Genomic DNA, 26,800 nt, shown 5'->3' on the forward strand with positions numbered 1-26,800 from the left:
AGTTAGGCAGAGAAGAGGCAGCAGGGAAAGGGAAAGAAGACAAAAGGGACAGAGATGAAATGGAAGGAATGAAGGATGAAGGAGGAGTGGAGCACCCTCTTTCTCCCAGTGAGGAATATTTGGATGCATATGAAGCTGTGCTGCGACAGAGCTGCTGCCCTCAAGTATTCAAGCTATTAACATTTATGAATATTGATGCGGGCGGGATGACGGGCTCCTACGCAGGCACTTTTTAAATGTGTGTGTTTAGCTGAATAAGTCTGCATTTTCAGCAAGCGTGCATGCGTGTGTGTGTGCACATGGTTAGACAGCGTGGTCGACATCCAAACAATCTCTGTGTGAACATTAAGGCTTATAAATGTTGAGCAGCAGCACATGTTCGTGTCACTGGGAACTTCTCGCTGCGCCCGAGCACATCTGCAGCGTGTGAGTTTTCCCTTCAGCATGCGATCGCTCACATGTTTGTCTGTGCAGCAGCCGTGCGTGTTCGTGCTTGATTAACTGTTTGTGAATGCGTGTGGCGGTGCGTATTAGCGTGCTTCAATCACCTCTTTGAGGAGGAAGGAGGAGGCGGCAAAGGCAAAGGACCAGCCGTAGTGATAGTGGAAGAACTGCTCAGGCTCTCGAGGTCGGTTCATCACCTCATCGTTAATACTGGAGATGTACAAAACCAGACCCACCACCAGACTAAGACCTGCAAGAGCAAATACACACATATGGTAATCACACAGTGAGAAAAATAGATGCTGTATGATAATATAGCGTATCCACGTCTCCTTGCATAAGTAAAATATAACATCAGAAGATGAGTCAAGTGTTGGATGTTATTCTGAGCCATCTGCTTTCCCCAGAGCAGGCGCTGGAACTCCCTCGGGAACAGGGTATTCCTGCAGGCTGGTAACCTCTATAAACACATATCTGCACATGAATATGCAGAAGTCGAATGAAAGGGACACGATTTAAGTTACAAAAAGCTTTCTGGTTTTTGTTTGCAGTCTGCTTGTCATCACATTTGAGTAGGCTGCAGTTAGATGCTGGTACTGTGCAGACCCTTTAGTAAACACAGAAGGTGTTTTATTTTTCAGAATCTCAAAAACATGGATTATTATTTGACAGTGTTTAGGTTTTATTTGCTTTTCTAACATATAGCTTATATCTGCAAACTCAAAGGGATTGAGTAAGAGAGGCAGATTTATTGCACTGTAGAAAAACTAAAAAAATACAAACTAAGAAAACATAATCTAAACTGGAACCAAAGGACGGGGAAGCTAGGAACTAACTATGGCTACGTTCACACTGCAGGTCTTGATGCTCAATTCTGATTTTTTGATCAAATCAGATTTTTTCGTCTGCTCGTTCACACTACAAATAAAATGCGACAGCAAACGCGCTCTAGTGTGAACGCTCAAAGCGGCCGCATGCGCAAAAGAAGACGTCACACACAACGCGCTCTGTTTAGACCCAGAGCAACAGTATTGTTTGACTGATGACCTTAATATAAAGACTTCGGACTTTACGTTTCCCAATTTTTGCTTTAAGTTATTTTGTTATTTACATAATAATGTAAATAACCTAATAATGATCCTTATTGCTGTTTTAGAGGAGCGCTGCTTCAAAGGATTGTTGCAGATTTCTGTCAGAATCTGCAGATTATACAGTACAAATAAAATGTTCACGTTTCTCCAACGTTGTCTTCCCAACAGTTTCACTAACATCTACGCTGGATGGCCAGGAAGCGTTCATGATGTCTTCTCCGGCGCTGATAATTGGCGTCTGTCTTGTGTCAGTGACATAAAAGACGGATTTAATGCGACGTGACCGTTCAAACAGCAGTCGCTTTCTAAAACATCGGATATGTATCGGATTCAGAACCACATACGAAAGTGACCCAGATCGGATTTGAAAATATCGGATTTGCGCCGTTCACACTGTCATAGCATGATCGGATATGGTTCGCATAGGGTCAAAGAAGTCAGATTTGATGCGCTTTCGCCTGCAGTGTGAACGTAGCCTAAGAACACCAGGGAGACCAAGGACCACAAGAAGGACGCGCAGCAATGTGGAACATGCAACAACTGGCAGAGGAAGACAGAGGACTAAATACACAGAGGATAACGAGGGGATGGGAAACAGCAGGGAAACACAGCTGGAAGTAATCAGACAAAATGAGACAGGGAGGAAGCAAAACTGAATACAGATGTGAAACACAGGATGTGAGACCGTGAAAGAAAACAGGAAACAAGACATGACAGACTACATATGAAATGTGGACACAGGAGAGGCAAGGAAACAGAACCATGAAGCAAACGACATCAAAGAATTCTAACTGAAACCAGAATTTACAGACCCAGAGCCATGACACCATCTACTGTTAGTCTTTAACCTCCTAAGACCCGAACTCTTCCACGGCATGCATTTTTAATATCTCTTTGATATTTGGACACATTGGGGCCCAATGAATGTTTTTACCTTATTTTTGTTTTTATGAAAAATCAGAGCCACATATGAGGATATTCGTTTAAATTTTGATAGAACAGTAGCAGTATAACGTCCTCGTAAGTGGATATCAGCAAAATTGAGTATTTTGGTCTAAATAACCCAAAATGTGATGTCCACATATGTGGACGCCAGGTCCTAGGAGGTTAAAGTTTAGATAGCCTCTGTTTGAGACACGGGGTGTGATGTGCTCAACATGTATAAACAATCCTATGGCATCTACACATTTTAAGTTACTCTTTTCAATTAAATATGGGGTTCAATGTATTCGCAAATCATTGCATTCTAGTATTAGTTCATTTTACACACAGTTTTTGAAGCAGTCGTGGTCCTACAGTGGATTCATTAGCTCATCTCCACTGTGGAGAATAGTTAGGAATTAAAAGTATAAATGGATTAAATGACATATCTAAACACATACGTCTGTTTTTTGTAATAAAAAGTGACCACAAGGACTCAAAAATGATAACAGCTCCTCTGTGAGAGAACAAGGAACACAATCTTTTTTACTGTCACCTTTTAGGGCTTCTGGAAATTAATGTAGCCAAGAGGTTAAGATGAGTTTATTCTGACAACTAAAATAATGGACTGTCACTGTAAACACAGTAAGACAAACAACTGTACATACCAATGTTTTGGACAGGGCGTAACATACTATAAGACACCACTATATACTCATCTAAATGTGCAAAGTGTATCATTTTTGAGTCAAAACAGTTTCATGTTAAACACAAGAGCAAAAAGAAACGAGCAGCTTATGACATTTAGTTCTCTATCCCTCATAAATGTTTAAAAACCTCCAAACTACAAATAACCAGTAAATCAGGAGGGGCGAGGCTAATGCTGCACTCCCCGGTTACCCTGAAATACTAATCCCATCTGAATGGGCCTTTCTTCGTGTTTGTGCGTGTGTGTATTTGTGTGCACTTTGTAGCTGGAATAGCTAATGATAATGTGTCCTGCTTGTACTGTAAATAGGCTGAGAAACAAGCTGTGCCGTGGCAAACAGAGATAAACAAGAACACAATCCCACAAACACACTTCGTATGGGAGAAGCGAAGCCTCATTAGGAGTGCGTCAGTTCCTCCCCTGTCGACAGACGAACCACAGCAACTGACCTGCAAAATCCTTCAACAGTGAAACCCTCTCATTCCAAACGCAGCAAATGATGCAGATGCTTCCACTTAAAATCACCTTACAGCTCATTTTCTCTTAAAAGCGTCGCTGGTGGATTCATCTCATAGACTGTGCTACATAACACTGAAATAAATAAGTATATATATAAACACTAGCCTACATGGAGCTTCCAAAAATGTGTTAAGCCATATTTAGGCTGCTACACTGACATGTCACAGAGACTCTGTAGCTCAGCACATCTGCTGTGCTCCTCCTTAAAAATGTAAATGTGTGTCGGACACAGCTGCACAACATGTTGTCATGAATTATCCTATCATTGTTTTCCCCTATGTTGATGATTGAGACAGTGAAGACAATATTATTTAGGGACATTGTAGCGATTGACCCAACAGACTGCAACAATTTGAGGAGTGTTTATTGCAAATCGCACAAAAATGCTCGACAAATACAGGTTCAACACCCACTTTAGCTTTTCAGCTGCTCTCACACACACAACTTCCTCCAGCTCTCCAGCTTCACTATGACTGTATCCCAATTCAGGGTCTGCAGCCTTAAAGGCCGCATTTTAAGGCCGATTACGTCACAGCGACACGACGAAGGCTGTCCCAATTCAAAGGCTGCTCAAAATGCGTCCTTCATTTCCCTGAATTTTAAGGACGTGGCGGTGTAGACTTCGTAGCCCAACATATCCCAGAATGCATAGCGCGGCGGTGGGTGTGGATAATTTTGCCGGAAAAAAACGGCGGATGAGGGGCGCCCGAAGAGTAAACTTTAAGTATGGTAAATGGCCTGTATTTATATAGCGCTTTACTAGTCCCTAAGGACCCCAAAGCGCTTTACATATCCAGTCATCCACCCATTCACACACACATTTACACACTGGTGATGGCAGCTACATTGTAGCCACAGCCACCCTGGGGCGCACTGACAGAGGCGAGGCTGCCGGACACTGGCGCCACCGGGCCCTCTGACCACCACCAGTAGGCAACGGGTGAAGTGTCTTGCCCAAGGACACAACGGCAGAAACTGTCCAAGCCGGGGCTCGAACCGGCAACCTTCTGATTACAAGGCAAACTCCCAACTCTTGAGCCACGATCACCACCGGGGGCGATCGTGGCTCAAGAGTAAGTGACATAATATCAGTAAGTACTGAATATTATGTCACTTATTTATGTGCAAATGTTTACTAACGAAGAACATTAAAACATTACTGTTGGCCACATGTCGGCAAAGTTATGTGACATTAGTGACGTTTGTACTAACTTGGTTTTAAAGCCTTTACTTTAAAATATACGCCGTTCAATAGCTGAGCTTAATCAGAGAATGATCAAAGCTCATGTAGAAACAAACAAACAAATGAACAAAAGATTTTCTCCTTCATTTCTGTCAAACAAAGCTGTATGAAACGTTTCCAGCTGTTAGCATCATGGTTGCTAGGCAACCTGGGCAGCGCAACGGAGGCTAGACCGTCCCATTTCACAAGCCTCGCACTTCCGGCCTTAGCGGTCTTTAAGTACGCGGCCCTTGAGGATCGTTGAGGCTGCGTACTTTAAGGCTGCAGACCCTAAATTGGGACACAGCCTATGTAAAGGGAGAAGCCTCGTTAGTGAAATCCCCGACACCTGTCCCTCCAGCCTCCTTGGCACTGCCTCACTCCTCCCCTGCAGCTGAGCCAGGGACCACACCCCCACCACAGATTTATTTATCAATCAATAGATGCAACCAGCGCTGGTCAAGCACGACTCCTGACTAGATACTTTTTATTTGTGTAACAGACTAATATCTAGGATACAAAATAGTAATTGACCTTTCAATTTCATAGCCCCCAAGAAAAGATAAAAGTTGACAAGAAACATCAAACAAAAGACAACAGGGTGCATGATTCAGGTGACTGAACAAAAAATGACTGACTGGGTGTTGAAAGCATCCCACCTACAGAAAAGTCAGAGCATATCAAAAAGAAAATTGTTATCATATGCTGTATTTACAGCATAAATACAGCATATTTTACTATTAGTGGGAAACGAAGGAGATTAGTCTGAGCACTGTATTTCCTTCGTTTGGCCATCAGATGGCAGTGTTGTGAACAGAATGCACATCTCAGTAAAAGCCTCCCAGACATGTGGTGCTAGGACCCATGAACACACACGAGTGAGCACACACACATTCGTTGGAGAGGAGGCGGAGAAACAGCAGAGAGGGGAGAAAATGACTGGAGGAAGGACAGACAGGAGACAACAGAGGAAACAGCTGGTACACAGTCACCATGTTATAACCTCAGGCTGCTTTGTGACTGATGGCAAGTTTTCCCAAGACAAACACACACATGCTGATTTTCTGCAGCCGCGTGATGTCATTCTCACTGATATGTGGAGCATGCTCTTTTATGGCGAACGACAAGAGAACAGCGCACAATAGAAGTGAGCTTAAGTGTCGTCGATTTGCTGTTCAGAAGTGAAGCTGGCAATCATCAGCCATCGATTTCTCGCCTGACGCTTTCAGCCGTGAACAACAGGACAGAAATCTTCGACTTCTCAAAAGAAGCCCCAACAATTGTTGTCGATTTTTCTTTTTTTAAGCGACAGAACTTCAGCAAAGGTGAAAAGAGGCTGTCGGGGTTTATTCTGAGTCTGTTTTCCAAACAAACAAATGTAAAACTAAAAAAAAGAATAAAAAATATAAAAACTGACTTCTTTCAGATGCTCTTAATAAACCTTTTGTTTTCTTTTTTGCTTTTTTTCATTAGTAGACTTCAAATTCCCATTTAAAGACCACATAATTATAGAGTTTCAGTCTTAATGAAACGTGGCATCGACGAGATGCTCATGAGACCAGTTACGGCTTAGAAATGTGCAGCTGAGGAAAAGATAGAGGCAGCTATAGATCCTGAGACTTGCATTGGGAGTGACAAGGACGGAAAGGAGAGGTGTTGTTTAATTAGCTTGGACACATGGAGAGGACAGATACTGGGTATACTGGGAGAAGGATGTGGAAAAGCGAGTTAGAATAGAAGACCGAAGGTAGTTACGAGATGCGGTGACGGACGACATGCATGCAGGTGTAGTTTATATAAAATAGAGGTGTCACAGCACCCATTATTTTATGAAGCCTTAATGTTTGAAGATTTGCTTTATTTTCACTTCGCTTTTTGAAACAAGATCAGCGACAAACATGAAAAGGGCTGAAAATCCAAAGATATACAAGCTCATCTGGTCATCACTCATCGATCACAAGGCGTGCCTAAAGCATGCCCTCCTTTATTGACCTAAATAAAGGTCAAGGTCACGGGAACTCATCAGACGCTTTTAGTAAATGCACCTATGGGGTGAATTTGAAAATCCTATGTCACCGAGTTATCACATTCACAGACTTGGGTGTCCACTGTACCCACCCACGGACACACTGGGTGGTAACACATGATTTATATTTATAAAAGGTAAAATAATGAAAACATATATATAAAAAAACAAAAAAAATGCAAATTCTATCACGTGTACGTACACATATTTGGTGTTTGGTAATATGTGTTTCATGCACAGATTTGTGTGTTTGACTCGTGTCGATGCATAAACGTGTTCCTCCTCGGCTTGGCGGCATTCCTATGACATCATGTGTCCAGTCAGCACTCCACCATGCTAAGCTGGCATCTGCGAGGTGAAGCTCCCTCATGCACGAAATAATAAAAAAAGGAAAGAGAAACAGGAAGGTGATGTCATCGTATCGGCTCATAGTAAGAGAGAGAGCGACTTCAAGCAAAACTAAATCTCAGCGACTAATGGACCATCCGAGGAACCTGAGCAAAAACGTCACCCGGCCTTCCTGCAGCGACACGAGGAGGTGATGTCACCTCGTTGGCTGCGCTGACTCTTAAAGCACAACTGAGACGCTAAGCTCATTAAAACAAAATCCTGCTGGACCCTCGGACAAAGCAGCTCTGTCCTTCATACTGTCGATCCACGTTTGTTTTTAATAGATTGAATTTTTCCTCCTACGTGTTTTCTCAGTGCTTCGTTTTAACACATTAGGAATACCGACCACTGCTCAGTGTAAATCATTTACAGATATTCATAGCGGTACTTGCATGTGCATATTTAGAGCTTAAAGTGAGATTTTAGTCTAACAAAGGTGGTTTTATTTTTACTGTGATTACTCTTTAGGTCACCGTAGAAGCAAATAACGTGGTCTGCAGTATTTTATGAGTTTACAGCAAATTTAAAATCAATGTCACAGTCTCACTCAGTCTTTTACAAGATGCTCTAAGTGAGAAATAGATTAACTGGTAAAGAAAAACTAAAATCATAAAGGAAAATGTGACACTGCTCGAACAAACACTAATGTGCTCTCTTATCAGGCTGCGGGAAGCATCTGAACTGAATGCACAGATGTACCAATTTTACATTTGCAGGGCTCTAATGTGCAGCTGTCACATTCGACATAAACAGCAGCACTGAGAGTGCACCGAGTGCATATGCTGCTTTTATTTCACAGTTTTCTGACAGATGCTCTCTTGGCTATTTTGCAGTATCTATCTTGACTTTTGCCTGCTATCGCCTATCTTCTGATAACGTCTGACTGAAGCAGGCAGTCGCTCCTTAAAAGAAGTGAAACAACACATTTAATGTGTGTTTCTGTGCACAGAGACTGAAGCAACAAACCTGAGTCAACAAAGAAGGATTGTTACCTATTATTGCTGAATGGGGTTTTTAGGTGTTGTTGAGCCAGTAAACTAAAACGTGGTCAAAGAGTCCAAAGACAAATCTCTTTCATAACACATTTTCATTGATGCTGCTGCAGCACGATACAGTCTCTGGGTATAAAGTATGTTACCACCTGAGAAAGATGTGTAAACAACTACCACTTATAGCGGCAACCTTCGGTCCTTCTTTGCCGTTTCTGCAGGACGTAAAGTTTCTGACTCGTGCTCTTGTTAAGTCGCTCGGATGCCTTCCGGTAGCAAAAACGAGGCGAAGGAAAAAAGGGGCAAAACATTTATTCTCCATACAAATTAAAAGGTACAAAACGAATGCCTCTGGTGGGAGCTCCGTTTACATTCCCTTTATGTTACACCAAAAAATAACATTAAAACGGCGACGGTCAGAAAACTGTTGCTCCACGTCCTGCTTGCTTACCTAACCTTTCACCCACACCCCTCCGCATGCGGGCCAAATACACACCCCCTTTACAACATCTATCAACCCTTTACAACAACAACAGACTAACAAAGCAGGATTAATTTATGGAGCACAGCCGATTACATTATAACATAAAATGATCAAGATTATAATAGAAACTTAAAGATTGAGACAAATACTTAAATATGGCACGATGTAACTGAGTAAAATATTGGCCTGGACTTGGCTCCAACACCATTGAATCCATTTCCATTGGTGAACACGTCTCTCCAAAGCTGTGGACATTAAGTTGTCACTATGACAATTTCTCTTTGGTTGGCTGCAAGGATTTGCTCCAGTTTAGTTGAAAGAGGCATTAGTGAGCTCCGGTGCTGATAAGAGGTAAAGGGACCGGGCTCGCAGTTAACATTTAAGTTCATCCCAAAGGAAGATGAGCTTTAAGTCAGGTCTTTGTGCAGGTTCCTCTGCACGAAAGTAGGGAAAACCTCTTCTTTGGCGGCACGATAAAAGGCACTGTCATGTTGAAATACATTCAAAAATGCTGCTGTTTAAAACTATGTTTTGCTGGAGATGAGCCCGTGATAAATGCCTCCGGGCCAAATATATCTAGTCAGGGTTGTCTGCACACTTTAAGCCGCATAATATAATTTGGGCGAGTGTTACAGATAAAGTAAATCTCGTTTTTTAAAAGCACCATACGGGTCACCAAGCGTGATCAACCACACAAAACAGTTCCACCTCGTAACTTTCCACTGCGATAGAATTCGACTGCATTGGAAGTTGATGTCCAGTCCACTTACTGCAGTGAGATAATGAGAGCGTTTTGGCTCAGACCCCCAAATGTGTCATCCCGAATAAAACCGACCTCCTCATTACTGAATTTCTGATTGAAACGTCAAAATGTACTAAAGCTACTTTCCAGATGGCTTGACTTATGTTGAAAGTTTTTACCAAAAGCCCACAGCAAGACCTCAAATCACTGCTGCCCTGTAGCTCCTCCAGCGGAGAGCAATTATTTGGAATTAAGCCCCATTCGCTGTTCAGCCAGCAGCAAGAACAAGGTATGGCCTGACAAGCTGTCAGCTGGGAAACACTTAGAAGAGCTGCAGACTGAATCTTCCATCCACCGAACCGTCTCTTTTATTAACCTTTAGGAATGTTGACTTTTAACAAGTGCACTTCTCTTCTGCTGCCTGGTTACTATGTAACATCTTATCTAAGCAGACAGGTGAAAGAGGAGTTTGACACCTTCAAGGCTTAGGTGTTCACAACTGTTATGCTACAGCACAACAAGAAAGAGAAGAGATTTCTAACTAAAATCCAACTAACTCTAAGGACAATAAGTTAAAAATGCTATTATAGAAACTATAACCTCGACCACTATAATCCCTAATAGACTACAAAGCTTTTGCTAAAGCCTTTTTATCTGTAGCACTGCGACGAGCTTTAAATCTTCCACCATCACCGACTGTAAAGCCTGCAATTTAAAGCGAGGCAAGGAGAGACTGACCTGCAAGCAGTTGATGAGAGTTCACAGTTGGATTTAATCACCTGATCATAAACCCCTGAGAGTGCCTGGCGGCTGAAATGTCCTCAGGATGTGCATATGTTCCAGTAATTTGATGGAGCTCACTTTTATTTCTTGGCATCAATACAATGAGAACATTTGATTTTGTGTTTCTTGTATAACCAGAGAATGTGTTTTCTCTCTGCAGACCCTCCGTCCACAGATTTTATGACAGCTGTGTGCTTATGTTTGTCTCCGAGGCAGCTCCGCAGTGACCGAAAAAAACAGCAGAATAATTGGAAAATCAGGAAACAAACTGTGACAAGAAAAGTGTAGTTGTGTTGCGTGAGTTCTGTGAGGTTTTGATCGTTTCCATGAGTAAACAACAGTTAGTGTGCGCGGGCTGAGGATATTTTATTTATCCCGCTCGCACTTTCGGTTCAGATTAACTTTACCTGACAGAATGAAGAAGATGCCAGAAACGAAGGCGAGGATGGTGCGCTGCGGCCGAATGTGCCCGATATTGCTGATTACAAAGGCGGTGAAGACAAAGAGCAGGGAGACCATGGGGAAGGGAGTGGCGGTCCGGACCATTTCTGAAGAAAAAAAAGGGAGGATTAGTAGAAGAAGGAGTGTGTGACACGAATAAAAACGAGGAAAACTTCAAACTCATAAAAGTTTAAGCCTTCAGAAATGGTTACATTAATCAAGAATAATTTAAAATGTTACCAAATTATTTCCTGAATTAAGAATAAAGCTTCAGGCAAATTAACTACGACACATGAAGTCGATAAAGTGGATTTTTTCATACTGTGCAGAATATTTTTCTATTCAATTCAATTCAATTCAATTTTATTTATATAGCGCCAAATCACAACAAAAGTCGCCTCAAGGCGCTTCATAGATACAGAGAAAAACCCAACAATCATATGACCCCCTATGAGCAGCACTTTGGCGACAGTGGGAAGGAAAAACTCCCTTTTAACAGGAAGAAACCTCCAGCAGAACCAGGCTCAGGGAGGGGCGGGGCCATCTGCTGTGATTGGTTGGGGTGAGAGAAGGCCCAAAATAGTTCTAAAGTTCTAAATAGTTTTAAAGCCCAAAAATCTGATGTCATGTTGCTGCACATAATAACAACGTTGTGACTTTGTGTTTTGGCCCGTCTCGGCGCGGCCAGACCACAACATAAAGGGTGATCCATCCCCGTCCAACCCCAAGCAGCACGTCACACACTTAATATTTTGTGACAGTGATTTATTTACAATGAGTGCAGTTAAACAAAGGAAGGGAGCATATCATAACTTCAGGGTGAACCCAAGGCCAAAACAACAAACAAAAGGTAGCCTATCTCAGGAATAAACACAACTTACCTACTCAAAAGAACTAAACCAAACGACAATCACTTTCCTCCCTGCCTAACAAAAACAGGAGAAAACTGATGAAACAAAAAGGCGGTCCACCCCTACGTGCTCTTACATTAACCAACATAGTAACATAGTGACACAGTGAACGGTCTGCCGAGGATGAATGACATGGCAGTCCATGGCGGTCTCTTCTTATACGCTGCCTCCCGGTCCTTAGCCAATCGGTGCGAGCCATCCACCCTGGATGCACCAATCACGGAGGAGCACTCAAATTTACATATAAATACGACCACAGTCGTAACACTTTGTGTTTGGGTTGTTTTGTGTATTTTAAATGATTTAAGGTGCATCATGTTGTTACATCTATTTTTACAAAGTCTGTGTTTTCTTTAGTCGTGGGAAAAGTGGAAAATCTGCCCCGATGGCCACTGTAACCACACAGGTGTAGCAAACTGTAGCACACCATTTCACCATAAAACTATCAAACCATTAACAGATAGATAAATATATTTAACATCATACTGGTTGTTGTATGTAATATTATTTCCAACTGCCTTTTATTTTATATAGCCTCAGCTTTATTGTGGTTGGTCTGTGTAAGCTCTTAGTCATCTACTTCACGGTACTCATAAGCACTTGAGTTGGACCTTCTTTTACGATCATGAAGATGTGTCACCTCTCATCTGAAAAGCTTTGGCAGTTCTAAAAACTGATGGCGAGTTCCGAGTACTGAACTCATTGTGGCGTTGTCACCTTGCAGGTGGTCCTGAGAGATGTCAACACCACGTGAGTCACCAAGGGTCACGTGAATGAAGGCGTGAAGTAAAGACGTGCAAAGAATTTTTCTCATGCACAACATCCCGACTGAGCAGAGCCAGGCCACAACGAGTTAATCTCAAGGACAAAACAACTAAACACAAGCTGAACAACATTATGTATGCAATGCAATGCAGTGAGGGGTATTAAGACTGATACCTACTGGAGACACAACATAGGAGAGCCAGTTCATTAGGACGAGACTGTGTATCCCCTTTTATTTACAAGAACAAGAATTACTTCGACTGTACTGAACAGTTCAGATACCACTTTGTCTTTTTGTGTTGTCAGAAATCTTCAAGTAAGCGCAGGAACCAGAAGTCTGCCGGAGCTCGCTCACGTCTATGATTTATTCAGTAACCTCTCCGACTGAGCCGCTGCAGTGTTATGACTTGTGCATGTACCTGAGGACATTTATCTAGCATTAAGCGGCGCACGCGTCTTCCCCCTGGTGTCTTTAACAACACTGAGTGTGTGCTTTACTTCAAAGAGCAAACTGCAGAGGGCCAGTTCACAGTGTCAACATCTTGAATCATTAAAACAGCTCAAAGACAAAAGGAAAAAAAAGAAATGGTGAACTCTGAAATAGTTTTTTTTTTTTCAAATAATAATGTTGCTTCATAGGTTATTTTGTTAGCAACATTTGATTTAAAAAACAAAAATGGCATAATTGGCTTAATTTATGAAGTCCTACAAAATGTTTGAGTTAACAAAAATCATGTTAGCAGACATGCAGACATGCCTGGAGCATGTCTGCATGGAAATGGTTTGGCACTTGCTCATCAGTGGCATCTGAATCAGTGCAGCCTAATGCTCAGCTGTGCCACCAAACAGAAAACTAAAGAGTGCACCAATCTTCTTTCTGCTGAAATGGACGAGACTGTTTTCATTAGATCTTGCACCAGATGCTTCCATTTCTTAGACATCAATTCAATTCAATTCAATTCAATTCAATTCAATTCAATTTTATTTATATAGCGCCAAATCACAACAAAAGTCGCCTCAAGGCATCAGTAACCTACATGGAACAGATATTTGAAGGAAGGGAAAACTGAAAGCTGTGCATCTTTTGTCTGTGAGTAGAAGAAAAATCATGAGTGAAATGTGAATTTTCAGTGTTTGGGTGATCTTATATACAGAGCTAACACAGGTTACACCTATACACCGGTAATGTAGGACAGCCATGGTTCCTCCAACTAAGAAATCATGTAAAATTGATTCATTTTTAATACTCTCATTACTTTTGGACTGTTGTAATACTCTGTACACAAGCCTGAGTTAAAAGACCATTTCCTGCCTCCAGCTTGTTGAAAATTCAGCTGCCAGAGTTTTCACAAATTCAAAGAGACAGGACCACATTTCATCCCACATCCTATTTTTACAAGGCCACACTGGCATCCATTACAGATTTACTCAGGCCTCACGACTTGAGCCACTGCCTTTGTTTCTCAGGTCAGACTGGTCTAACCGTTCCTTCAGCTCATTAAAGAAGGCACTTTGTGTTTGAAACCATCAAGTTTTGAAGTCTTTATCCAGACAGGCAGTGTGCTAACCTCACCTCCTCTCCAAAGCAGTCGCACAGTTCTGTGTATAGTCCTGCGTAATGACTGAAACCCAAAGTCGAAGTGACCTGGCAGAGAAGCTGGTCATTGCTCTGTTTTAATCGTTATTTAACACATTAACAATGTTACTCAGTCTGCATATTTTCAATTGCGCAACATTAATCGTCTCCGTCCTTTTCTCCCCCCACATGCCGCTGCCATTCTTGTCCACAGCCTTGTTACTTCCTGGATTGATTATTGTAATTCACTTCTTTTTGGTCTTACTCAAAAATCCACCCACAAGCTCCAACGCGTCCAGAACTCTGCTGCTCGTATCATCTCCAGGACCCCTTCTGCCCACCACATCACTCCTGTCCTGCAGCAGCTTCATTGGTCAAATATCGCATCAATTTCAAAATACTCTTGTGCACATTTAAGGCTATTCATCATCTCTCCTCCATATCTCTCTGCCCATCTCATTGTCTCAGATCTTCTTCTTCCCTTTCACTCTCCGTCCCTTCCCCCCGTCTTGCAACCACGGGGAGCCGGGCTTTCAGCTGCTCTGCTCCACGACTCTGGAATTCCCTAAATCCTGATTTAAGAAACATCTCTTCCTTCTCTCTCTTTAAGTCCAAACTCAAAACCCACTTGTACAAAATAGCTTATCCCACATAACCTCTCCACTCTCCTATTTTATTTGTTTATGTCTTATGCTTTTATCATTCTGTAAACTTCTTGCTTTTATGTTGCTTTTATTCTACTGTGTACAGCGACCTTGAGTGTTTTGAAAGGCGCTTTGAAATAAAATGTATCATTATTATTATTAAAAAAATATCCATTGACATTAGAAATCTCTTGTACTATATATAATTTATATTAAGTAATTTATTAATTTATTTATTGGTGTATTATTCAGTGTTTATTTAACTTTTCTATTTTAACATTTGTATTTGTTGTTGCTGTTTTAACTCTGTTTGTTAAACACATCGTGGGGTTGTCACCCTGAGTGTGAACTCTTTTGTGTTTTGTAAAGCACTTTGTAACCAATGTTTGACATGTGACATGGTAAATGGCCTGTATTTATATAGCACTTTGCTAGTCCCTAAGGACCCCAAAGCGCTTTACACAACCATTCACACACACATTCACACACTGGTGATGGCAGCTACATTGTAGCCACAGCCGCCCTGCGGCGCACTGACAGAGGCGAGGCTGCCGGACACTGGCGCCACCGGGCCCTCTGACCACCACCAGTAGGCAACGGGTGAAGTGTCTTGCCCAAGGACACAACGACCGAGACTGTCCAAGCCGGGGCTCGAACCGGCAACCTTCCGATTACAAGACGAACTCCCAACTCTTGAGCCACGATCGCCCCTTAACATGAATAAATTGTAATATTATTGTTATATAAATCTCTTGAAATTGATGTAGTGGTGGAGACATGCAATGATCTAATGTAGCAAAACCAAAAACTGTATTAAACTTCACGTAATACCCTGAACTGTAAGCAACATGTGAGCCTTTAGAAACAACTTCTGACCTTCTGATCTGTAAATCACATGTATAAACATTTTCTTCCACACATATATACTCCATATGTTGCACAAATAGATGTTCTGTCTTTAGGAGAAGTTTTTAATGTTTTAATGGTAATTAACCATTCTGTTTAATCAAAGACAAGATCAAAGGAGCTTGCAAAGAAAAGTGTCTGGACTTCTTTAAGTTGCTTGAAGACGTTTCACCTTCATCCGAGAAGCTTCTTCAGTTCTAAGGTCAAATGGTGGAGAGTCCCAGATATAAACCTAGTGGGAGTTTCCCCCCACAGAGGGACAAAGTAAGTTAAAGTAACTTAAAGAAGTCCAGACGCTTTTCTTTGCAAGCTCCTTTGACTACGATGACCTGGATGACTGAGAACCTTCACAGACATATTGCCGTACATTTTGGGAACAAAGACAAGATCCTTCAGTTTTCCCATTTTCATAATTGCCCCACATAATATCTTCCAGTGTTTTTTTTTTATTATTTCTACCTGAGCCACCAGAGAGCACCTGTCAGATCAGTCATCAGAGCAACGCTCTCCTCTTTCCTTTGTTCTTATGTTACAAACCCACACAAGGCATCACAAAAACCACGTGTAAGGAAGATTTAAGTCAACAAAAGATATGTATGCATGTATTTTGTGTGTCTGTTGGTGAGTGACTCATAGAGTCACAGCTCTATTTAGCACTGAGAAGACAAATCAGCAAACAACTGTAATAATAGACGGATGTGAAACAGATGTGAAGACAGAAATGTTGGTGGGTCTGTCTTCCTACGAGAGACGATTTCTCTAGATGCAGATTTAAAAGAAGGTGAAAGCTTTGAAATTTCAAATAAACATAAGAGTCTGTGTGTGCATGAAAGTGACTTACTGAGTATGTTGGCTGTGTTTTCTGTCGTGATCTCTATCTCTGGCTCTGTGAAATATTCCGATGCCACACATCTGCCCTTCTCGGACCCTGGGGAGGGGGGGGAGAAAAAAGTGAACGAGAAAAAGGAAAGCCACGAGCGGGTAGCGCGGTTGGACTTGTTTGGGTGGCAAACAATCGTGGGATTATGCGCATGCAGAAATAAAACCAGCATAAACAAACAAAGAGGTTATAAAAAGCCAGAGAAAGGGCAGACAGCCAGACTGAGACAGAGCGACAGTGGAGACAAAGAGATTTAGAAAGGACAAATAAAACGAGAGGTGAAAGAGAAGCGAGGCGTCTCGAAAGAAATGCGTTTAAAAAAGCAGAAACGGGGAGGCAGAGAAGGGAAGGGAGAGAAAAAGTGAATTAGAGGCAGAGACAGATGGAGGTCAGGAGGTTCGGGAGAAAACAAGGTCTGAGCAGAGAGGGAGAGGAGCTGAATGCAGACACAACGATTAACCTCAAACTGTAGCCACGGACGCACACACGCAATGCACGACGCGCAAACCTGACATCTGTATGTATACGAAAACACACCAGAAAACGACGCGCAAATCTGCAGACAAATGTGATAGCTCTCCCCCCTCTCTCACCCACACGCTCTCTTCCAAATGCCACTGGCGTTTTCCCTCCTCTGACCTTTTGTACCAGGCGTCAGACAACAGGGAAACACAAACATGGCCACCTCCCCAGAGCAACACCATCATGACCCGAAAGACGGAGACAGCTACTGCAATAAGGACAGCTATTTGTGTTTCGGTGTCCTGCCTGCTGGCGTTTGTTTGCGTGTACGAGTGAAAATACCTATTTTTATCATTCGGGTCAAAAGGTGACTTCTTCTCCCATTCCTAATAAATATTGTGCTTATTTTAAGAAGTTAGGTTTGGGCATAGTCTTTAGCTAGGCATCATCCAACAGCTGATGTCATGTTTGGATCTTATTTACGAGTTTAATGCCCATAATATAGTTAAATATTTGTGATGTTTGTACAACCGAGGGTCGAACTATCACTCAAAATGTCTCTAATACTTCTGTTCCTGACTGAGTGTTATACAGCTTATCTGGGGGTCATTTTTGTAATGGAAAAATCTGTGGGCTGCAGCACCTCACAGTGAAGCCCCGCCAATAGCCACTGATGTCATTGGCTCCAACTTAGAAGCCACTGACTTTGTGGTGGGTCTCAGTATCTATCTTCCTGCATTATGGTGAATTTTTTAATGAACATTTTTGCATCAATTTATGGTAAAGATGTCTGGAAAATGTGTCACGGCTTTCTGGCATCAAATAACGATGCTCAGCTTTTATCCCTGCTGAGTCAACACACATATACGTGTATTTATTCTCCTGCCCTCTTTTTCTGATGCTCCACATTGGGTACCAGCGTTTGTCTGGAGAAAAAGGGATAAAGGTTGTCTAACTCAGCTTCTGTTCTTCTGCAGTCGGTCGGGACACGGGTCCTTGTTGCACATGAAGGTTACCGTGTGCACGGCTGCTAATGCTGTTTTCATTAGCAGCTGTCATGCATTGTTTAAGCCTTGAACACAACAAATGTGACAGAGCAACATTTATTTGAACCAGTGTGCCAAGAAAAAAAGTGAATTCATTGTAAACATTGTGCAACATGAAATCAATATATTTTAACTGTTTCACTTCGATTCATAACCGTCTATGGAAGCAGCGTGGAACAGATGCAGTGCTCAGCGTTAATTTTAAGACTGATTCTTTTGCAAAACTTCAGGGTGGATTAAGAGCAGCGGTCTCCAACCTTTTTTGCGCCACGGACCGGTTTATGCCCGACAATATTTTCATGGACCGGCCATTTAGGCGTCGCGGATAAATACAACAAAATAATACTAGTACCGGTACCAATAAAATAATACTATTAATAATACTAGTAAAATAATACTAGTACTAGTATTCATAACACACGTGAAAAGACCCAGGAAAACCGAGTAAACGATAAAAACGATAACAAAATAACGCTGAAAACCGATAAAAACCCTGAAAACCATACATTTCACACCTGAGCCTCAACTCTCGCGGCCCGGTACCAAATGACTCACGAACCAGTACTGGTCCGAGGCCCGGGGGTTGGGGACCGCTGGATTAAGAGAGCAAATTCAATAATGTTTGTCCCTCAGACGAGGTGAACTTTAACTGTAGCAGCTGCGAGCCTTAGACTGAATGGCAAAGATAAGGCTCTCCCTTTCGGTTGCACGTTTCATGAATTGCTGCCATATTTTTTTCACTGTTGTGTGTATATTTCAAACCAAACATTAGCATTTTATCCTCGAAACATCGATCAAAAGCCACACTTTGACAAATAAAATGAATATGCAATAAAATAAAGGCGAGCATATTAAAAAATGGGTGGCCTGCTGTACATGCACATCTATACAAATTGTTTTGTTTAATAATGTGTCGGATTTTTGATGAATAAGTATATTCATGGCAAAATAAATAACTTTGCTGTGGGATAGCGGAATAAATGTATAAACAACTGAAATTAATGGCATCAAATTATCTTTATAATTACCAAATGACTTAAAATATAACTAAACTGAGTTTATGTAAATATAATTAATTTTATACTGTGGAACTGATACCAACCAGCCACAAAGCAGACCCTCCAGAGGCCAGAGTGCAGCGCCATCTTGACCTCAGTGGTCTGGTTCTGCTGCAGGACGATTCCCTCCTCCATCAGCAGCCAGTAGTCCGTCGACACAGCGACGCCCACCAACAGCAGACCGCAGGCCCCAAAAACCGACGAGAGAAGTGTCAGCGCCCTCGTGCTGAATGAACTCATCTGAGGAGAAAGGAGATAAAATCGCGGCGATCAGTGTTGCTTGTGATAAATACAGCAGGGATCAGCATGCAGGAAGATAAGGAGGAGAAAACAGTGAATTAATTTGCTGGATTAAACAAATTAATCAAAGAGGGGAAAAAAAGAGCGATACCACAGATTGGGGGCGGCAGGGCCTACAAATAGTGGGGCGGCACAAAAATAACAGAATTAATGTTTCAACTCATTGTAGGGCGTTTTCCTCTCTCTTGTGCTCACATTTATAAATAGTATTACCAAAAAGAACAGTCTTGCTGGGGGGCAGGAAATCTGGGGGTGTGGACACCCCCTCGGTGGTGCCCCTGACACAGTACAGCATTATCTCATGATTTCTGTGGTGTCAGTTAAAAAAAATGTGGAAAAGAAGAGAAAACGAGGACACACAAGCTGTCTTGAGTTTCACTGACCTCAGCTATGAAATATGTGCATGGACAACCTAAGAAAAAATAAACCACTTTCTTGTTGAAAGGCAGTATAACATTCAGGTTAACTGCTTACAGTGGGGCAAAAAAGTATTTAGTCAGCCACCGATTGTGCAAGTTCCCCCACTTAAAATGATGACAGAGGTCAGTAATTTGCACCAGAGGTACACTTCAACTGTGAGAGACAGAATGTGAAAAAAAAAATCCATGAATTCACATGGTAGGATTTGTAAAGAATTTATTCGTAAATCAGGGTGGAAAATAAGTATTTGGTCAATAACAAAAATACAACTCAATACTTTGTAACATAACCTTTGTTGGCAATAACAGAGGTCAAACGTTTACTATAGGTCTTTACCAGGTTTGCACACACAGTAGCTGGTATTTTGGCCCATTCCTCCATGCAGATCTTCTCAAGAGCAGTAATGTTTTGGGGCTGTCGCCGAGCAACATGGACTTTCAACTCCCGCCACAGATTTTCTATGGGGTTGAGGTCTGGAGACTGGCTAGGCCACTCCAGGACTTTCAAATGCTTCTTATGGAGCCACTCCTTTGTTGCCCGGGCGGTGTGTTTTGGATCATTGTCATGTTGGAAGACCCAGCCTCGTTTCATCTTCAAAGTTCTCACTGATGGAAGGAGGTTTTGGCTCAAAATCTCACGATACTTGGCCCCATTCATTCTGTCCTTAACACGGATCAGTCGTCCTGTCCCCTTGGCAGAAAAACAGCCCCATAGCATGATGTTTCCACCCCCATGCTTCACAGTAGGTATGGTGTTCTTGGGATGCAACTCAGTATTCTTCTTCCTCCAAACACGACGAGTTGAGTTTATACCAAAAAGTTCTACTTTGGTTTCATCTGACCACATGACATTCTCCCAATCCTCTGCTGTATCATCCATGTGCTCTCTGGCAAACTTCAGACGGGCCTGGACATGCACTGGCTTCAGCAGCGGAACACGTCTGGCACTGCGGGATTTGATTCCCTGCCATTGTAGTGTGTTACTGATGGTGACCTTTGTTACTTTGGTCCCAGCTCTCTGCAGGTCATTCACCAGGTCCCCCCGTGTGGTTCTGGGATCTTTGCTCACCGTTCTCATGATCATTTTGACCCCACGGGATGAGATCTTGCGTGGAGCCCCAGATCGAGGGAGATTATCAGTGGTCTTGTATGTCTTCCATTTTCTGATGATTGCTCCCACAGTTGATTTTTTCACACCAAGCTGCTTGCCTATTGTAGATTCACTCTTCCCAGTCTGGTGCAGGTCTACAATTCTTTTCCTGGTGTCCTTCGAAAGCTCTTTGGTCTTGGCCATGGCGGAGTTTGGAGTCTGACTGGTTGAGGCTGTGGACAGGTGTCTTTTATACAGATGATGAGGTCAAACAGGTGCCATTCATACAGGTAACGAGTGGGGGACAGAAAAGCTTCTTACAGAAGACGTTACAGGTCTGTGAGAGCCAGGGATTTTCCTTGTTTGAGGTGACCAAATACTTATTTTCCACCCTGATTTACGAATAAATTCTTTACAAATCCTACCATGTGAATTCATGGATTTTTTTTTCACATTCTGTCTCTCACAGTTGAAGTGTACCTCTGGTGCAAATTACTGACCTCTGTCATCATTTTAAGTGGGGGAACTTGCACAATCGGTGGCTGACTAAATACTTTTTTGCCCCACTGTATATCAAGCAGCAATTCAACAAATAGTTTTCATTTTATGAAGCTGGATCCTTAACAACACAAATGCAACACCTTCTCTCTAAATATGTGATAAAATCCATCATTTTCAAAACTAGACCTTGAACATTTGAGCCTCTTTATCCAGTGTTTAACATTCTTTGTTAAATTCATATTAAAGTCAAATATTTTAAGAGCTATAATGTCTTTATGTATCTCCCCATAAATCAGAAATTGCTGTCTTATTATAAAAGTCCAACACTTATATGTACATTTTGGATATTTTCTGTCCGTCCCTCTGAAAGATACGTTTTAGCCGCATTCTTCCCATTAGCTCGAAGCTAATGGGAGGTCGAGACCTACTACAGCCGGGAGGAACACCGCTTTCCCGGCACATCGTGACCGCCCGGTCGGCTTCGAGCCAGCGTCCGAAGAATGCGGCTAAAACGTTTGTGAGATCTCGCAAAACTTTTGCAAGATCTCGCAAAACTTTTGCGAGATCCCGAGTTTGTTTTGCGAGATCTCGCAAAACTTTTGCGAGATCCCGAGTTTGTTTTGCGAGATCTCGCAAAAGTCCGTCTTAATTTTTTTTTCTCCCATGTCCCCTGCGGGGCTCCGTAGAAAGAAGACACATTGTTGAAGTAAAATAGCAATGTGTACACTGCAAAAACGGCTAGTCTATATTTAGGAAAAAAATACTACATTTGATACAAAAAGCACTGAAAACAAGTGAAATTATCTGCCCATGCAGCAAGTTTATTTTACTTAATAAGAAATCTTGAAATAAGATTTTTTAATCCAGAAATAAAAGAACACATTTGAGAATTGAAGAGGGTTAAAATAAGCTTTAAAAAGCTCAATTTAAGATAAAATTACTTGATATCAAGTCCCAAAAGTAAGTTAAATATGCTAAATTACAGTCTTTTTTAATGTTTTGAATTCTTACTTGCAGCAAATGAATGCACTGCAACGAGAAAAATAGTTCTAATACTATGAAAAACTACTCAATATTAGTGAAGTATGATTAATTTGTTTCTTGATTCAGGTTGGCTTATCTTAAAATAGAGCCGAATCGATATTAAATCCAAGCAAAAAAACCTTAAAACAGACCTTTTTCCTAGAATACTCCTTGGCTTCTACTGAAATCACAACCAGGATAAGAGTAATATATGTCAACATTTCCTCTCAAGAGAACAAAACCCTTTTTTAAAACAATATAGGGCTGCTGCACAATCCCTAAAAGTCTAAATCAACCCTTTAAAAGGCCTAAACAGAGAAAAAAAATTACATTTTTGGCCTTAAACTTTTGTGACAGTCACATAGTCTCACAATGTTGTAAATAATGGCATTACTGACTTAAAACTTTACATGCCTCAGGCAAAGTGTCACTAAGAAAAAAAACCAACAACTTTCATTTGTAAAGCATTATAAGTAAAGCCGTTTCTCAGGACATTGCTAGGCAAATTAGGAACAAAGTTGTACAAACGTACTACAAAACTAAACAAACTGCAAATGACCTGATAAAATTCTGCTTGGTATTCACCTATTTTTCAAAGAATGACTTCCACTCAGCTATTGCTTTCTTATATGCACTAGTGGCATCTTGATCATGGATGGCATCAGTGATTATACCAATATATATATATATATATATATATATATATATATATATATATATATATATATATATATATATATATATATATACACACGGATGTAGCATGTTTTAACGACTGTAAAATTTGCAAAGATTGAGAAGCGGACCTGAAAATTAAAAAAAAGAAAGAAAAAAGTTAAGGAAAGACAACAATGCGACAAATTATGCTCAAAAATATTTCGAGTTCAGCAAAAAATGATAGAAAGCAAATGAAGAAAAGTTTATTGAGGTGTTAACAAGTCATCTCCTGCAAGGGAGAAACAGAACATATCATTTGACGAGTGATAACTTTGATCCTACAGTAACTGAAGTCCTGTTTGTTTGAGAACGAAAGGCTGTGTCAAAAATTTGTTCTCTTCAAAGTTAATTCATTCAATAATCAGAATATCTCAAAGTTAATTCATTGCATATATACACAGTTAAGAATGGAAAAGAAATCTTTAACAAATAAAAGAAAAAATATGGAAGCTGCAAAGCTTTTTGTTTTGTTTTTCAATCTTCTGGATGCTGCTGAGGATCAGTAAGTAGCCAAAATGATTTTGGCAAAGCTCACACTGTGACTGATCAGCTTCTTCTCGTATTCGGTGTGTCAGGTTCCTGCATTGCATGCACATGCACTGCAGGTTGGCACTCACTAGGTGGCAGAAACGCTGCCTCTGCCATGTATCACTTCAACTGTTGACAAGCTGAAAAACATCCTGTACACACAAACACGCACAGGGCTTCATACATCCAGTCAAAATGGAGGTCACATTCAACATGCTGAGGACTGAGGCAGCGAACAAGCTTGAAAACCGGCTTTCAATTTTCAACCGTGAGCTACTTTTACACGGACATAAATGAGAGAAATAACGCAACCGTCTCTGCTACGAGCATGCATAAATTTATACTAATTGGCAGGCCACCTGCAGCCCAGTTCACCTTCAGCAGTGTACAGTGGGAACCATTAATTAAAGCTGAGGCTGAATCATGTTAATGCAGCTCGATAATTGCCATGGGCTTTACTCATGACAAGCAAAATGGCATCAGCTCACAATACACATGTATGCACAGTTTGAGCTCCTGATCCTCAGTGACAACACGTGTAAAAAGCACTGATTTATGATAAGATCAATATTAGAATCACCTATTTTTTCCTTCTTGTCTTTGTGTTTTGGAAATCTTGTAAAACCAGTTTTTTCCTCGTGTAGAGAAAATGAGAAGCAGTCATCCAGGAGATGAAATAATCTCTCAGGAGACATTTATTATGGAAATACGTGATATGAAAGAGAGACGAGCACACCTGTTAGAGCAGGTATGATCATCCACTTCTGATGTTTATCTTTCCACAGAACATTTTCAGTATTCTCCTTCCTGTCTACAAACCCCTGCACACAGTGAACAAGGGAACACAGTGGGGCTCTGCACTTCCTCAAACTAACAATGACATCATATATTACACAAATAGCATCATGTATATAAGACGGGTCAAACATAAAAAGCTTCACAAGGCAAAGTGAAAGATTTATGTGAAGGATTTACTTTGAGTAGGTCCCTGTGATATGGTGGGGGAGTGGAACAAAGGTAAGGTCTCTGTATTTTGTGGAGGCCTAAAAGCGTCGGGCTCAGTGGAACTTCTGTTTTCCTTTGTTAAGGGTTCAAGTCAAGACAACTGCTAGTTTGAGGAAGGGCGAAACCTCACTGTGTTCCCTTGTTCACTGTGTGAAGGGGTCGGTGGACACAGAAGGTAGACATATTTACATTACACACATATAGATATATGCAGAGATGGGCAGTAACGCGTTACTTGTAACGTCTTACTGTAATCTGATTACGTTTTTAAAGTAACGAGTAAAGTAAGGGATTGCTATCGCAAAAACGGTAATTAGATTACCGTTACTTTCCCGTAGGAACGCTGCGTTACTGCGTTACTAAAACCGTGATTTTTTGCGAGAACGTCTCATGACAGTGACGTAAGCGAGTGCGACGTTCGTGACAACAGCTGTGTGCAGATCAACAATGGATCATATATCGAGTGCAGAGAGAGTATGAGCGTGCAGCGTTTAAAGCGTGGAAGTACTGACCTTACTTTGAGTTTGATTCCATAAAAAGTGACAAAAACATTAGTGTCCGCTGTGCGTGGGAAGAAAACTTCTTTTTACAGCGAAAAAAACCCCTAAACTTCCAAACAAGCACCGAGTAGCTACGACGTAATGGGAAACTCACAGAGAAACTCGCGGATTCTTTCACTGACCGCTGCACACCTGCACCAGGGTAACCCTCCGCCTACCCCACTCCTGCTTTACAGGTGAAAATAGAGCAACAGGACCGCTAGTCTTTGACTTTATTTATTTTCTGCTGTGTTTTACTTGCATCTATTTGAAAGACTGAGTGTAAACACAAAAAATATTTTATTTTATGTGCTGGAATGTGCAGAAAATAGGTTTAAATGTTAAACTAATTTCTTCCAGTCAGAGAATGTTGCATATAATTAAATTTTTGCTTGATGCATAAAGTTAAAAGATTAAAACTAATAAAACAAGTTTTAAAAAGAGACTTTTCCATTTGATTACATTTTGTATGATGATTATGCAGAAAAAGTAGAATTGGGCTGAAAGATCTATCACTTTATCACCTATTCAGGTTGTAAATCGTGTTTTTAAAAAGTAACTAAGTAACTAAGAAATTAATTACTTTTGAAAATAAGTAATCAGTAAAGTAACGGGATTACTTTTGGGGGAAGTAATCAGTAATTAGTTACTGATTACTTTTTAAAGTAACTTGACCAACACTGGATATATGTACATTACACATATAGCATCATGTACGTATATAAGGGAAGTCTAACAGGATTTGCCATCTCTGTCAACTTTCCATGATATCTAAAGACACATTTTGCAGCTGGTCTTTATGATGCTGTTTAGAAATAACATAAGACAAATTTAGAAGTGTTTCCTGTCTCCATATATCATGTAAGTTCAGTCACATGTTATTTTGTACCTTTCTTTAAACATGTTCACAAGTTTCAAACAACAAAACTTGTGAACATGTTCTCTGAAGCAACACATAATGTGTATCACTGAAATTAAGCCTTTTACTTTGAAAATTTTTGGACCAATTAAAAGTGTGATGGGGCTTTTAAAAAAAAAAGATAACAACGACAAAGTTATTCAATTAATTTTAGATTTTACCATCAAACAGAGAACACAAGTCAACCTGCTGAACTCCGTGAACTCGGTGTGAAGAGTCTGCAGAAACGCAGCAGCTTTACTGCTGTAGGTCTCACAACAAAAGTCGTCTCCATTTTCAAAAACATTTTAATTTCATATAAAAGGCAGACATTGCTCTTTTTGAAGAGGATATTTATGGTTACATTGAACGGTTTTCATGCATTACTGTTAATAAATAACAGTGAAAACAGGGCGTTAAAGGAGGTACACTGACTTTTATGATGCTGTTTATGAGGTGAGGCTGAAGAGAGAGAAGCCGATAAGAGACCTGCCAAGAACAAAATTAAGTCAGGAGACAAGATCAGAATTGAAGCAAGAGGAAGAGTGAGGCGTGACATCATCGCTCAAGTAAGACGGTGCAGAGCACATTCAGCAGTGTCAGAGAAGAGTCGCTCACCCAAGCACAACTCACCCATTACAAATATTTGATATGGTAAAACATCCATCAACAGGAACCTCCTGCGAAGATGATGGCACTAAGTATATGATGGTGTACGTGCGAGTGCACACGTGTAGGAGGTTGCAAACGAACAGGAGACACGAGGAGGAT

The 26,800-nt window shown here is 41.1% G+C and overlaps 1 protein-coding gene and 2 long non-coding RNA genes across 3 annotated transcripts in view; 1 reads left to right on the forward strand and 2 right to left on the reverse strand.

The window, feature by feature from the left end:
- LOC146492682 (uncharacterized) overlaps positions 1–26,800 on the reverse strand; it is a 147,754-nt gene that overhangs the window by 106,098 nt on the left and 14,856 nt on the right. The window lies entirely within an intron of this gene.
- cacng7a (calcium channel, voltage-dependent, gamma subunit 7a) overlaps positions 1–26,800 on the reverse strand; it is a 58,420-nt gene that overhangs the window by 10,946 nt on the left and 20,674 nt on the right. Inside the window, exons 3-6 of the mRNA XM_085148375.1 lie at positions 19,054–19,249; positions 16,405–16,491; positions 10,728–10,868; positions 549–694 (exon numbers count right to left, since the gene is read on the reverse strand). Coding sequence (XP_085004501.1) covers positions 549–694; positions 10,728–10,868; positions 16,405–16,491; positions 19,054–19,249 — 570 coding nt within the window. The remainder of the gene's footprint in view (positions 1–548; positions 695–10,727; positions 10,869–16,404; positions 16,492–19,053; positions 19,250–26,800) is intronic.
- LOC146492687 (uncharacterized) lies at positions 3,004–8,365 on the forward strand. Its single transcript, XR_014871898.1, has 2 exons — positions 3,004–4,413; positions 4,781–8,365. It is a non-coding gene; the product is annotated as an uncharacterized LOC146492687 (long non-coding RNA).

The sequence above is a fragment of the Neolamprologus multifasciatus genome, chromosome 22 (genome assembly GCF_963576455.1).
Source record: "Neolamprologus multifasciatus chromosome 22, fNeoMul1.2, whole genome shotgun sequence".
Taxonomy (NCBI): domain Eukaryota; kingdom Metazoa; phylum Chordata; class Actinopteri; order Cichliformes; family Cichlidae; genus Neolamprologus; species Neolamprologus multifasciatus.